General features: G+C 43.1%; 1 protein-coding gene across 2 annotated transcripts in view; it reads left to right on the top strand.

The window, feature by feature from the left end:
- The first annotated feature begins 71 nt into the window (after positions 1 to 71).
- Positions 72 to 15,062, top strand: part of LOC102373396 — a 27,812-nt gene continuing 12,821 nt past the window's right edge. The window contains exons 1-3 of one of the 2 annotated variants that reach the window (XR_001358176.2): positions 72 to 209; positions 2,990 to 3,075; positions 3,804 to 3,900. Coding sequence is in view for 1 of the 2 variants with exons in the window: in XM_025206269.1 (XP_025062054.1) it covers positions 534 to 557; positions 2,990 to 3,075 (110 nt within the window). In the remaining variant the exon portion in view is untranslated. Of the gene's footprint in view, positions 210 to 230; positions 558 to 2,989; positions 3,076 to 3,803; positions 3,901 to 15,062 lie in introns of those variants that run through there. The other variant, XM_025206269.1, reaches the window with a different exon arrangement.

The following is a 15,062-nucleotide window of genomic DNA, read 5'->3' as shown; positions in this document are numbered from 1 at the left end:
CGGCAGCGCTGCGGGCCCGGGACACGTGGTGTCGGGGGGCGGGGCCCGGCCTGTAGCGCGCGGGGCGCTCCGTGCAGGGTGCCAGTGTTCCGGGCCCACCATCCTCCCGCGCCGCGGGGCGCCGGGCTGGCCCACAGACCTCGCGCGGGACGGGGGCACCTGGCTGGGGGCCGGTCTGAGCCCTTCTTCGCCGCAGAAAACCCGCTCCGGTATTTTTCTGTAGGCGAAAAGAGAGCCACGACCCAGAGCTGGCCCTTTCCCGGGCCGCCTGGGAGGGTGAGGAGCCCGCCCGGCTCTGTGCAGAGGGACTGGCCCCGGCCGTGACTCCTTCCCCGTCCTCAGGCTGTGACGAGGGCAGTGGGTCCTCGTCCTCGTCTGACTGAGCTTGGGGCGAGGGTTGCTGCCCCAGACAACTCGCTGCCTGCAAAACCTTGCCCATTTTCCAGCAAACTCACTGAGAACTTAGGAAAAGCTAACTCCTGAGCGATCCAATCTGTCCAAAGCCGAGGTGGCGCCTGGTTTCAGGCCGGGCAATGGAAAGCCGGAGAGTCCAGCTGGTGCGTAGCGGGGTGGCCGGTCGTACCCTTGCCATATTTGAGAGCCAGCTGCCCGGCTGTTTGCAAAAACAAAATAACTAAAGTGGCTGTTTGTTCCGAGGGCGCCACCTCACCCCACCGCAACTCGCCAGCGGCAGAGGGGGATTGCAGACAGGACCGTGCTCCTGTGGTCCTCTGCAGCGATTGGAGAAATGGTGCCGCAGCAAACAGTTGGTGACCCTGCACAACTATTTGCTGTGGCTCTGCATGCCTCTGGCTGGTTTGTAAATGTTCAGTTTTTAAGAGGGAGAAGGACCCTAACCCAGTGGTTATACCAGATCCGCTGTATAAACGCAACGGGTGGTATGATAGACAATCTTGCCATCTACTTAAAATACTTAGGTACGTGGGCAGATATAGGATTTACTAAAGGGAGTGTGGCATGTTGACCCCTCCGACTATGGGGGCAAGGTGTGGCTGGCAGGGGAGAGCAGGGAGCTGGGCAGAGAAGAGGCACACAAGGGCAGGGGGACCTGCTGTTGCCCCTCAGGCATCCCTCCCATTAGCGAAGACCAAGAAGGAGGAACCTGTGTGTCACCACTTCGCTATCCCTGGTTGAGCCTGGCTTACTGCGCAGCTGGAGCAGGGCAGGAGTGGCTGGGGACAGTGTCAGTAGCAGCGATGGAGAGAGACAGTGCGATCACACTGCCGCACCCTCCCTGCACCCACCCTGCTTGGGTATATGTCCCTGTTGTAGTATCTCAGTGCCTTGCAGTCTTCCATATATTTTTTCTCACAACATCTCTGGATCTGGGAAGGCTGGTCATTCTCATTTGACAAAGGTGATCTGTCCATTCTTTGCCACCAATCCATTCACTCAAGGAGTATCATATAATTACCTTTTCAAGCTGGTTCCATTTCTTACTTCCATGCAACCATTAGGGGAAACCATTGCACTTTATGGACTTAAATGTCAGCAGTATGAAGATGGTATACAACTTTTAGCCATTCACAATTTACATTAAACCAGATAAGTATCCCAGTGCTTTGCCAAGATCAGGACTTAGATGAGAAAGAGCTGACTGAAGTTGAATCCTGGCAAAATTGTAGTTACAAGCCTTTTATTTAGGGGGAAACACTTCAAACTGTTTTCCCACCCTTGGCTTCTTCTAGTGATAAAAAACATGTGAATTCATTCTGAAGTAGGAAGGTGACAAAATTCTTTAGATTCAAAGATGCACTGGCAATGCATGCATTTTTTTCTTTATACCAAGCATTGCTCATTACAGGGATTTAGAAATATCCTACCAATAGTGAGCCTCAAAAGGGAAGAGAGGCTGAATATTTATATTTCCTTATCCTTAGATATGACAGAGATGAATACATTCAAATGAAGAGAGAGAAACAACGAGGATTCTAGTACAATATTCATTGGCTGGTTGAGATAAACCTGCTTCTGTCTTATAATGGGGATCACCATAACTATTTTTATTACCTTACAGAGCTCAGTAGGCCTGAGTACAGACATGAACCAGAAATTTTCTGCATTCTACCTAAAGTCCTGCCTACTTGTGAATCTTACTACATTTACTTTAATGCATACATTTTATTTTTAAAAAGAATCTGTTAATGGCACACATGAATGTGATGTTTAGGTCTCTCATGGATTCTATGCAGTTTATATACTTATCAGCCTTGGGTCAAGTCTCATGACGTTCTTTCGTATACAAAGAACTATACTGTGATCTAGGAAGATGCATAAGCCAGTCATACCTTCAAAGCTATTTTCTGAAAAATATGTTTCCTGAGATAAAAGAATAAAAGTTTCACGGTGCCTGACAACCGCTCCCGAGCATATGCATGTAAATGCAACACACATAACACCTTTGATCACCTAATTCTAATCCCTACATAATACTCACCTCAAAGGGTATTGGTCTTCCATTGCTAGTCACTTAAATAAATGTTTGGATTTGCAGATTTATAACCCACCTTACTGAGTGAGGCCTTGATGAGCAAAATCATTTAATTCCCTAAATGCTGTAGTAAAATTAAAAGGTAGCAGACATGTGAATCCTCTTTAAAACAAAAAATGAAAAAACAGAATAAAATACAAAGTTAGATATTACTTGACTCCACATCCTATCTTTTACTTGAATCATATATCTATAATGCCATACTGTGCCTCAAAGCTGCCTTATGATGGCTGCTGTGGAATATTTGTAAGTAATGATTATTGGGCACACATTCACATTGCATTTTACCTAAAACATCTGGAACTCTAACATGAAAAACAACTTGATTATTATCAAACATACTGAATAACAAACAAAATAAATTAATGAGTGGTAATTAAAATATAAAAACATAATAATAATAATGGTAATGATAATAATGGTAACACCAGCAATAATAATAATCTCAGTGAAGTTCATTTATCTTTTGCTTTTTAGGGTGCTCAGCATTTGGAACACTACACAACCAATGTTGCTATTTCCTTAAATTCTGGAAAACTGCTTGCTCCATTTGAAAATGTCTGGTAAATAATTCAGTTGTCAGCCTTCTAAATGTTTAATATTTTTTGTTCCAATTGTATGTGAATCTATATTGTTTTATTATTAATTATTTGTATTACCAGTTTCATATGGAGGCTGCACTCAAGAGCAGGGTCCTATTGGTCTGAGTATTAGGCAAATGGAGTAAAAGATGGAAAAACATCCTTTAAGTTAGGGAGTTTACAGTTTTGATTCGTATGCTTGATTGTGCAAGGTGTCAAAAGCTTCCTACAATGTCATGAGTAAACTAATTATAAATTATTTTCAACAAGTTTTGGAGTCACTCCACCTATGCCCTTAAAGCATAATTATTCACAAAGGTATTCTGTAATCTACTTAGATGCCTATCATTCAGTATTGCGACAAACTACCTTTTTATTCATGATCATCTGAACTGTGACTTTACAGTGTATAGATCAAACAATTCCAATCCAATTTACCATTGCTTTTTTTTTCTTGGGTAACTTGCAGTTCAATTTTATGGAGTTCAGGGCAGTATATCATAGTAAGAAAAGGTCTGTTTCTTTTAAGATTCTGAATATTGAATAGTAATTAAGCAGCTAGTAACTCAGTATTCTCAAGGGGGTAAACAGACACTGAGATTCACGTTTATTATGCTAAGTAGGCTTTTAAGTGGTGATAGTGATGGGAATCCCCAGGCATATGTTATCAGCTCTTTATTTTAACCATTTAATGCTTTTCTTCCTGACAGGCTGCTGCCATGATTTGATTGTAACCTGTGAGATCAAGCTGTACTACTTGGTACAAGAAATCCATCAACATAATTTTGTAAATTTGCCAGAAGAATGGTATTTCACCATATCATATACATTTACATAATTTAAGATTTGCCAATCGTATCTATGGCCTTTTGGATGAACAGATTAGCATTCAAGCAATACTAAAGTACTTTTGCAGATATGAATCTTAACCTGATTCCTGAATTAATTATCTGTATGCTTAAAAAAAAATTGAAAAAATAATATTCCGGTTGCAAATCAAGCACTCAAAAAAATCGGAAATGCCTGAACAAAAGTTGTATGTGCAAGGCAATTTTTCAGGAAACTAGTCTCCTTGGCTTTTACATGGTGATAAGCAGTGCTACCTAATTGGTCTCTAATTTGGTTCTTAAGAGAGTCTACCTAGCAGTTCAGTGTCTGTCATGGGTGATCTTGCTGTATTATGGTGAAAATGTTATCATCAACTATGTTGTTACATTTCTTGGTAAATGTTCATACTGCATTGGTCTTTTAATCCAATGTCCATATCAAGAAAACCATCAAAACCAAACCATTGCTGATGTTGGCAATTGTTGGATTTGGTTACAAAAATAACCATGTTGCTGATATTTTTCTGTCACACAGGGCTCCTGTCTTTTTCAGTGAACAAAATGGATAATACTTATATTATGCTTTACTTTGTTTGTATATGTATGCTTCCATGCCTTACCTACTGGAGACTCTTTAACCCCTGCTCTGAACACTTCATTTCCTAATGTGCTTTTGCTATAGTTCTGACTGCTGTGGTATCTGAATATCTTAGAAACATTCATAACACCTTATGAGATAGAGAAATGTTATTCCTTCTTTATGGATCGACTCAGAAAGGCTTAGGTCAAAATTATATACTAATTCTGGGCTCCATTGTGAGGTGTTGTGGCAGAGGGGGTAATGTGCCTTCATATGGTTCCAGAGTTGTGAATCTGAGCCCTGCTCCTGACGTGTCTCAAATTTTTCCATTGAGAAATGCTGACACAAACCAGTTAGAACTGTTTGTAGTTTTATGCAGAGGTTCGTATTAAGTAATGCTGCTCAGTCAGACAGTGAACAAAATCGATCTGTATTTGGCTCTGAGTGATTACTGAATAACACACATCCTTTGCACTGAATGCGGCAGGGTCTCACAGAAAAGTATGATTATGTCTGTGATCCTGTCGTTAAAGACTGTATTGTAATACATATGCACATCCAGCCTTAATTAAAATTGCTGCTGATATTGAAATCTTAACAATGTTCTTTTAACATAGTTTGTTATGTGTTATTTAGATATTTGGGGTTTTTTTAAGTAACCTGAAGCATCATGTTGGCACCCACCTTTAGAGCTTAAAGCTTAAGACCTTTAGAGTCAGTGGATAGACCTCTTGTCAAAAATTAACTGCTCTTTACAGCAATAATATGCTTCTTGTAAAATACCGATTAATACTGAAGACCCAGTATTTCAGATATGGTCAGAGAAGTGCAATTACACAGCAGTTGCATCATCTGCTTTGCTTTGTTTTCTGTGTTTACAAATTAGAAAGAAACAGAATCCTTATCGTTTCTGAAGGTGAGAGGCATCTCAAACTCCAGCAGCATATACAGATGGAGAAATGATACAGAGTAGACACTTTTACCATATTGCCAACCCCCAGCCATTCCAGTATTGTGAGTCAGGCCTCCAACATTATGAAGTTGGCTTAAAAATAACAATATTTAAGAAGGAAAAATCTAAAGGCTTCCCTGGTTGCTAGAGATTGCTGAGAGCAGCAGAGTGTGCAGCTGACTAGCTGGCTACTGCAAAGGACCACACTGCCTCCCCCCACACCCAGGAGCTCCCAGTCACAATAACTCCTCCCTCCCTTCTTGGAGGCTTCCAAAGCAGAGATTCAGAGCATGTTTGCACATCAGTTTCTGTTCCTGCACCCCACCAAGAATCTGCCCCTCTTGCAGGAGCTGATGGACCCAAAAGCTGGGCCTCTATTTCACTGTCACCCTGCATGCATCTCATCAGAGACTTAGACATTTCCTCCTGCACAGGATTTAGAAGCCTGACCTCCCACATGGGGCCGCTTCCCAGATCCTATGAGCACCAAGCCTCCTGGATACTGCTTCTGACCTACCTGGCCAACGAAGATGAGGCCCTACTGGACATCATGCAGTTCTGGGTGCTTTGGGATCGCCTCTCGTGTCAAACGATACTGCATGGCCTGTGAGATCAGCAGTGATTGGTAAGAGTGGATCATCATGCACACCTTGGGTGATGAGCAGTGGTTGCAGAACATCTGCATGTGCCAGGCTACCTGCATGGGCATCATCACCAGACTGATCTGGTACATAGGGTAGGAGGACATCTGCATAAGGCGACTGCTGACTCCAGTGAATTGCATTGCTATCAGCATCTTGACACTCACAAACCGCAACAGACTACTTCATTGCCAACCACTTTGGCATGGGCAAGTCCCTGGCTGGAGTGCTGGTGTGGGAGGTATGCCCAGGGCATCCAGGATGTGCTAATGAACCATGTCATCCAACTCAGCAACCTCCACAAGGTCATTACCAGCTTCCTCTGGATGGGAATTACAAATAATCGATCAGAATGTGTTGCACAAACATAAACTGAGCATTTAGGATGGATGTTAGTCAATGGTGTTTTTGTATTAATTCTTCTTCAAAAAGAGACATCCAGAGATGTTTGAAAAAGAGTTTCAGTCACTAAGCTTAATGGCACTAGAAGTGTAAGAAAACATTCAATTTTGAGGGAAAACAATAAGAATCTAGCCTAGCAGCATCCAGCAAAAGATAAAGTGAAAATATCTTTTAAATAACAATTGAGAACCAAATACCCTGGCTGTGGGCCTGGAGGAATGCCTGAAATGTAGGTCCGTATAAATGAAGATTAAAAAAAAAATGTCCACTTCATTAAGCTCTTAAAATTACATAGATTAAAAGTTGTTTTCCATTGTGTATCTGAAGGTCAGGGTTCCCTGAGGCTGGTGTTCTTTTTACAACTAATATATGCAACAGTGAGATACTTGGCTTTACATGAACATCTGACTGTGCATTTATATGCATGCATCACACTACAGTTAATTGAAATGAGCTGCAAAGATTTCCTGCATGACTTAATTGACTGAAGAAACCCTTCACATAAAAAACAGTGGCTTGAGCTATTGATCCACAGTTCATAAGTGAATGGCTCCAATGTACAGAGATGGATTCAATCTGTGAAGTTAAACCCAAGATCAGTGAAGTTAAATCAAACATGTCTTTCTTGATTGCCTTAATTAATAAGTTGTCTAAGCCTGATGTTTTTGTCTCTGTTGCTTCAGCCCTTTCTACCTTTAATGCCATTGTGCACCACTTGCCATTACTAGCAGGCTCGCTCTCATGCTATCCAGTATGCTTGGGACAAGAACTGCATACAAACTCTCTTTGCATTCCCTCTTTAAAATGTAACTGCTGTGATTAGGGTGGCCATCATAGAGGACAGTCCAGTTGTTCTCTGGCCTCTGATAGAAAACCTGACACCTTTATGTCCTCTATTTTTCTCTTGAAGAAAAAAGTAGAGGACATAAAGGCGTCAGGTTTCATGTCAGTAGAGGACAGGGTAGCAGAAAACCAGAATGTCCTCTATGATGGCCACCCTGGCTGTGATGCTCACAAAACATTGGTATGCTGTGACTGTTGCTTACTATGCTAGATATGATCATTTCACCATTACTTTGTCTCCCCAGTGCGAGGTAATGCAATGTGGCTATAGGAATAGTATTTGGTACTCTGGCACTCCACATATCAAATGCAACCAGGTACTAGGCTGGTTCAGTACAACACTTCTCATCATGTCACATCTCAAAATCATTTTGTAAGCTATGTACCAAATCCTGCAGCCTACACAGGTAAATTATCATGCTGTTCCAGTAGGATTGCTCACCTGAACAAAGGCTGCAGGATCAGGCACTTTAAGGTTTAATTACCTTCTAAGATACCTCCTTTTAATGTTTAACTTTGCCTATATATGGGTAGAACTATTAACTACTAACAGGTAGTTATTGACCATCTGTAGGCAAAGTGGAATACTGAAGTTGTACTCTGTCATGCCAGGACTGACAGAGTCTTGGCATATACACCCATAAGTCTCATTCAAAGCCCACTGAAGCCAGTGAATCATTTGAGCCAGCATCACCTTGGAACATGGCAACTATTTAATGCTGTACATCAGTAGCAGAAGATTAGGCCCCAAATGCCTGCATATGTTTGAAGTAGGGAGTGTAACTAAAACAGCAGGTATTTTTAAATAGGTACACTGTATTTATCCAAATTGGAATTTGATTAGAGCAGCAAAACTAACAGTTATTTTTGCAAGACTGTCACAGAATCTTTAATGACTCCCAGCAGTCAGGATCAGTTTTACATCTTATCCAAAAGACAGTTTGTTGAACAATCAGATTATGGGTGAGATCTTCATCCTGTGTAAGTTGGCCCAGCTACACAGACTTCAATAAAATTGTGCCAATTCACACCAGCTGGGGTCTCAACTCTCACTTGCTTGTTTAACAGATTCCAAGACAGAAATAGAAATACTACTTAGCTCTTTTAGAATTTTTCACTAAATCTCAAACACTTTACAGAAATGAAGAAGCATCATTATCTCCTCTTAGAGAGAGGAAAATTGAATCACAGAGAGCTTCAGGCAAAAACTTTCATACTTGGATACATAAAGTTAGCTTACCATGGGTTAGATTAAAATAAAATTAAATAAAAAATGCTACCCAAATCAAAAGGATTTAGGCACCTAAAGCAAGATTGCATTGCAATCCCCAAATCCCCATTCAGTAGCCTCCTAATCCTGGACACCTCTAAAAAGCATTAGGTGTCTCCCTGTTCAGCCTGAAGATTCCCTAGACATTAGTAGGTCTACATGTGTGCAGAATTGCCCAGGCCTGTGCAGCAAATGACCAAGATCCTACTTCAGCTCTATGGGAAGCCAGAATTAGGGTAGAGTGGAATGTCTTAGCTCCTCACTCTGACTTTGGGTTCTGATTCTGGTGATACTCTTGGCATTCCCCGATTCCAGTTCTCTGCTCTTGATTCTAGGTTGGTCTTCAGCTAACTCCAGTTAACCTGCGGTGTATACTGTCTCTGGTTTTGGCTTCTGACCCTAGGCTGTCCTGCCTTTGGCTACAGCTTCTGAATCTAGTTATGATACCAGATCTCTCTGGATGCTTAGCTCCCTAGGAACTGATCTGGATTTCATCTGTGCTTTGGGTGTCTAACCACTAGATAAGACTGCTCACACTCCAGTGCGCAACAGTGACCTTAACATATAAGGACAGGATCAGACCACTCAAGAAATGTTTTTGCAGTGACTTTATCTTTTTTAAATGGGGCTGCTAGAGGAGAAATGCACCTTTTATATACTTTTTATATAACAGGCTAGAATACTTGAGACCTTCAGCACCCAGAATGTGCCACTAATCATGCAGGTAACAGAGCTGTGCTCATTCTTGCTTGTTCATCTTCTGGACCCATGAATGTCCTACTTATTTCTGCACTATGGCCAAGCTTCAACAGGAGGAGAAGTGTGTGCCCCAACCTAGAGTAACCTCTAGCCTGGTGCTTGGGGCAGTCTCCTGGGACATAAGAAATGGTGATGTAAAGATGGAGACTGTAGCCTACAGTATCTTACCCCAGGAGAGGTTTCGAAGTTCTGGATCCCAAGTGGATAGAGGTGCTTCCCTACAACCCTGACTCATACCTAACCTCTGGAGACAGGTGGGAATTCAGGCACACCCATGTTTCCTGTTGGCTGGTTCTGCATGATTCCCTGGTCAGCGTGCAGGTGTTCTGAATTGCTTTTCTGAGGTGCCTAACTTTCCCCATGAGTATATAGGATGTCTACTTGTAGGTGCCTGAGGCTATTTTTAAAGGGATTTCTGTGTTCCTGATGCTGTTCCACTGAAGTCAATGGAGATTTTACCACTGGCTTCAGTGGGCACAGGATCAAGCCCTAAATTCACATAAATGTAAGTGGCTTGACTTTTTTTTCTTCCTTCCCCAGAGGTGTTATCCACTCCAGAAGTCCTACCAACTTAAGCATTTCATTAATTATGAATTATTTTTTATTTGATAGTAGCATCTAAAGGCTGCAATTAAGCTAGTGTCTCATTATGTTAGGCTTTAGCCAGATGTATATTAAAGCATAATCCCAGTTTCAAAGAATTTACAGTATACTCAGCTATTCAGGAAAATTAGACCATTTTTACATAAATGTCTATATATAGGTTTAAGTACCTGATCTTGGGTAGTGAATTTTGAACATTTTTGTAGCTGCTCAAGGTTACAGACCAAATCAATGGAAGAGCCAGAAACAGAAACCAGGGACCCCAGAGATGCTTTTACGCTCTCCCCTTTCTAGACTGTTCCACTGCTTGTCAGGTCCCCAGCACAATGTAGAGTAGTCTTGGGTTAAAATTATGCTTAATTGCCCAGAGCTGCTTATGCTCCCTTTCAACTACTGGAAGTGAATAAATGAAAACTGCTCTGCTGGCTTAGACAAGAAGAATCCTAAGGAGAGAAGTTAAATCAGATTTATGGCTTCACTGAGCTGTCGTGGCTCAAAACAGCTGTTGTATATAGAGTAAAATTGGGCTTTAAATTCACCTGGCACTTGAGTGGCATTGAGACAGATGAGGATTGGAAGAGTGGATCCTAATCCAGAGGTTGTACTATTTGCTCTGTATTCTAGTCTCTCATTTTGTTTTGAAAGGTGAATGTGTAAATCAGGTCTCCTAAGATGTACTACCCATTAGCCAGAAACAACAGGGAATACTTTTTTCCTCTTTAGCTGTGAGAAGACCTTTAATTTTTCTTAATTTCTGCTTGCTTAGTTGTACAGATAGCTTTCCTCTGAGCAGTAAGTACAGAGCCAAACCACTTCATTGTACACATGCAAGAGACATGGACAAATATGTTTCTGCCTTGCATTGTATAATAACTTAGCACCACCTAGAGTCTAAGAGGAGTTTTGAAAAATGAGCATTTGGTCAGAGCTTTCAATTGCAAAGCAAGACTTTTTTAGTATTATTAAATTATCTCATGTAGGATAATTTAATTATGATAAAAAGGCAGATAGATTAAATTACCATTATTTATCAAACTTTAAATTAGGAACAGAAGGTTTTGTTTCTAGTAAGCTTTACACTTTAAAAAAGTAGTTTATTCCAGTGAGGATCAGGGTATACATGTTTTAAAAGATCTTTTTTCTGCTTGCGTTTGGGACCCCTGATGCAACCATTTCTAAAGAAAATGTTAATCAATCCTCTAATACTCTTTGTCATTTGGTATAGGCAACAGCATACTATGCTCATTCCTGGTCCCATTGAAATAATTAGTATGATTTGCCTTCACTTCAGTAGGGCAGGATCCGGGCCAGTGGTATTATTTGTACAATTTATTCAATCCAATCCTAGAAGCATGTCACACTTCTCAAGATGCTGCGCAGTTGCCCAGTGCACATGAATATTTTATTACCCTAAACATTTCTGCAAAGGAAATTATCTCATGCTTGACTTTCTCTCCATTATCTTTTCCCTCATATACTGCATCCTATCAGCCCAGTATGTGAATCCAAAGATATATTTACAGCATGATCACTTGAATCATTTACTTCATTCCCACTGTGTGCAGGCTGAACCTGGCACTTATTCAGCCTAAGTGTGCTATAAATGTAATATAAGATTTTGAATATATATTTGGACAATTTCGATGCAAACTCCTCCTGAGCTCTTAGGAATTAGAGGTCATGCTTTGTCATGCCAAGGGCCATTTCCTATTTTCTGCACCATCACTGCCCTGACAACCTGTAACAATCCTCTGTATGAAGCAAAAGTATAATAAAAAAACGGTGTGATTGCTAGCATGGATACACATAAGATTAAATGTATTTAAGCAGAAGGGCCAAAGCATCGTTTCCTACTCAAGATCTTCCTACTGCTTCAACTAGGCAAAGATCAGTACCTATCCTCCATCTCTCTTTCTCTCTCTCTCGCCCCCTTCCTCCTCCCGCGCTTTGCTTTTTGCCTCTTTTTTTCTGCCTCCCTCATTGTCTTTTGACAGGAACAAATGTATAGGATTGTGTAGAGTCCTTTATGTCAAAATGAAAGCACGTCACTTACTGGTTCTCAACCTTTTCAGAATCAAGGCACCCTTCTGCCACTGTTTGAATGTGGTGGCATCCCCAGTTGAGAACCACTGGTGGAGCTGTCTCAGGTTGCCTTATGGCTGCTCAGCCAGGGGCTGCTGCCTCCAGGTAAAACTGCTCCACATGCCTGCTATATACTCACCCTGGGAAGGACTGTGGCACATGCATAGTTTTCCCGCATTAGGGTTTTCTGATAATCCTAAAGCAGGTAGGAGACCTGGCTCAGGTGGTTCCCTTTCCCAGGCTACCCACCCTCCCCTCCTCAAACAGAGGCATGTTGTTGGAATTGTCCCACACATCTCTGTTTCTGGGAGGACCCAGACCAGAAAGGGCTACAGCCCAATCCATTTCTCTTGTCCTGATTTAAGAGCTCTGTAAATCAGGAGGGGCATATGCATGCTGCAGACCTGCATGTAGGGCAGTTTAACTTGGCCACTTCCATGGCAGCAGTGTCTTAGTTGTAGCACCCCGGAAGTGGCCTTGTGGTGTGCTACCCAAGTTAAGAACCACTGCCTTAACTCTGTCTGGTCTTATTCTGATATCCTTTTTATTATAACAACATTCAGCTGAGTGAGCATGCCAATTATCTACTTTAATAACACCATGGAAACCCAACAGGCCATACCCTCAGTTTTTACTCTTATCTCTTGCCCTTTTCCTAGGCTGCAGAGGGGGTGGACACCTGGAAATTCCAATGCTGAAAGGGGGCCTCTAGGTCCTGAAAAACCAGTATAACCAAGTCTATTCCAGTTTCTTCTGATTATTAGGCATGTCGGGGGCATTCTGGGACGTAGCAGGGGCAACAGGGATGTGACCATAGATCATAAGTGATGCATAAGGGTCTCTTCCAGGATAGGCAGGAATACTGCCTATCCTGCAAAGGCAGTATTTAAATTCCAGAGCTTTCCTCAGGTGCACTGAGCAGAGTTGTGTGCAAAATGACATGGTTACTTGAGTGTTACTAGCAATATGTCCATGCCACCTCCTCACTTGCCTGGGGCCTCCACTGAGAAGCGTGCTCTGCCCATGCACTGACCATGAACCAGATCCTGGAAATGAAGACTTAGGGTCTTGTTACACCTTACGCTGTGAGCTGCATAAATGTTGGCTGGCTTAGTGCTAGCTGGTGGTTTGGAGCAGTCACACCTTTATTCCCTTACTGGCCCCCTACCTGCACAGCTGTAACTTGCAACTAGAGGCCTGGTGAGCAGGGAGGTCCTAGTTCTCTGTGATTCTCTGTGCTTTGCTCATCCCTCGCCCACCACAGCAGCAGGGCTCTAGACTGCAGGGAGGGGTAGATGGCAGCGGGTACCTCAAGAGAGGCTGAGGGACTCAGCAGAGGGCTGCGTAGGAAGGTTGTTGCCTGCCCAGCTCCCACCTTTGATGGCAGAGTTGTGGTACCACAAGTCTGCAAGCACAGAGCCCCAGGATCCAGCTGCCCTGGGGGAGGCAAGAGGAGCCTTCCAGGGGAAGGACTATGGGCTCAGGTCCCAGCAAAGCAAGTGGGGGAGTTGGGGTTTCCCCAAGCTGGGTGGGAGGGGCATGATCAGAGGTGCCTAAGTGCCTGTTTCGTGACCAGTATCTGGCAGATCTCAGTGCCTAGTTCTTCTGTGTAAAACTTGAACCACAGACAGCATGAGGGAAGGGGACAGAGACAGTGCCTGGTGCTAGGGCTTAGATCTTCCCCACTTCCCAGCCCCATCTCTCCCCTGATCCCAGTTTGGCCTGAGCCTTGGGGTTACCTTGTCTGCAGACACCCCAAAGGCCTTCTCCCTCTGCCTCTGTTTCTGCCTGGAGCCTATGGGCCACATCAGTGTCTTTATAGGGGCTCTGTTTTCATTTGCCTTTAGCAAAGACAACACTGGCTCTGCCAACATGCAGCATCAACTGTCCACACCAGCTCCTGCCCTGTCCAAGCTCCCTTCCTAATCTGTAGTGATCAGCATGCCCAGCCCTGGCACTCAGCTCTCTCTCCATCCCAGAGACAACCATGATCAGTTTCCAGCCATGGCATTCAGCTCTTAACATGGTTCCTAGGGGTGGGGTTGCTGCCTGGGACTGCTTCCCTGTGCTAAGGATGCTTGCTTGTTTAGAACCAACTTAGACCTGTCCTAGCTCAAAGGGAGATCTGACAACCTAAAGGCCTTGGGAGGGGGGAAAGAAAGCAGCAGCAGGATGATGCCTTGTTTATTTCTCCCTTTCCTAGCTCCCCTCTCTCTCCTGCACCAGAAGAATTACACCTACTATCTCCAGTGTAGGATGAAAAACCCCCCATCAGATGGAAAATAATGTTAGCAGAAGCAGTGGGGGGCTTGAGAGCCCACAGAATAGGAGGGTGGGAGAGGGACCACTGTATCTGGATATATTGGAGCACTTCAACTTGGGTGGAACAGCGGTGGGGAGTGACCACACACCCCTTAATGGAACAGGAGCAAGGTTATGCAGATTAGAGATAATCCTGCCCTGAAATGGCATAACTTTGAGTCAAATTACGAGTGCTTTAAGGCATTTAAAGGTATTAATGTGCAGCCAATTCATGGGTTAAGAGCTCTAGAAACTGCCTAAAATTACCAGGTAACAAGACCCTTAGAATGGCCCTGAGCACATCCAAGGATCATGCCCAAGATGGAAAGCCTCAGCACAATGCTAGGGTATGTGTGCACAGCTAAGATGGCTGCTTTCCCTCCTTTCTGGAACTTGGTGCTTACTGGCCACGAATGAAGGAATGGGGCATATTTCTTGGCATCAGCTTTGGGGTGGGTGCTGAGGCAGCATAGGCAAGTGTGACATGTGCTATCCTATTATAATGCTCTTCAACTACAGGTATTTTACTCTGGATTTTCCCCTTGGGCGTTTTATATAAACATGCAGGACCTGATTGTATACTCACTTAAACTGTGGTAAACCAGGAGGAACTCCCCTGAAGTCAGTGCAACTCTACACTGCACAAGGAGAATCTACTTGCAGTGTTCACCAGGTGGCATTGTTTGCATTGTGAACAAACAGTAGGCCT

The sequence above is a fragment of the Alligator sinensis genome, unplaced genomic scaffold (genome assembly GCF_000455745.1).
Source record: "Alligator sinensis unplaced genomic scaffold, ASM45574v1 scaffold47_2, whole genome shotgun sequence".
In the NCBI taxonomy this organism is placed as follows: domain Eukaryota; kingdom Metazoa; phylum Chordata; order Crocodylia; family Alligatoridae; genus Alligator; species Alligator sinensis.
The sequence above is the reverse complement of the archived record's forward strand: the minus strand, read 5'-3'. Positions and strand labels throughout refer to the sequence as shown.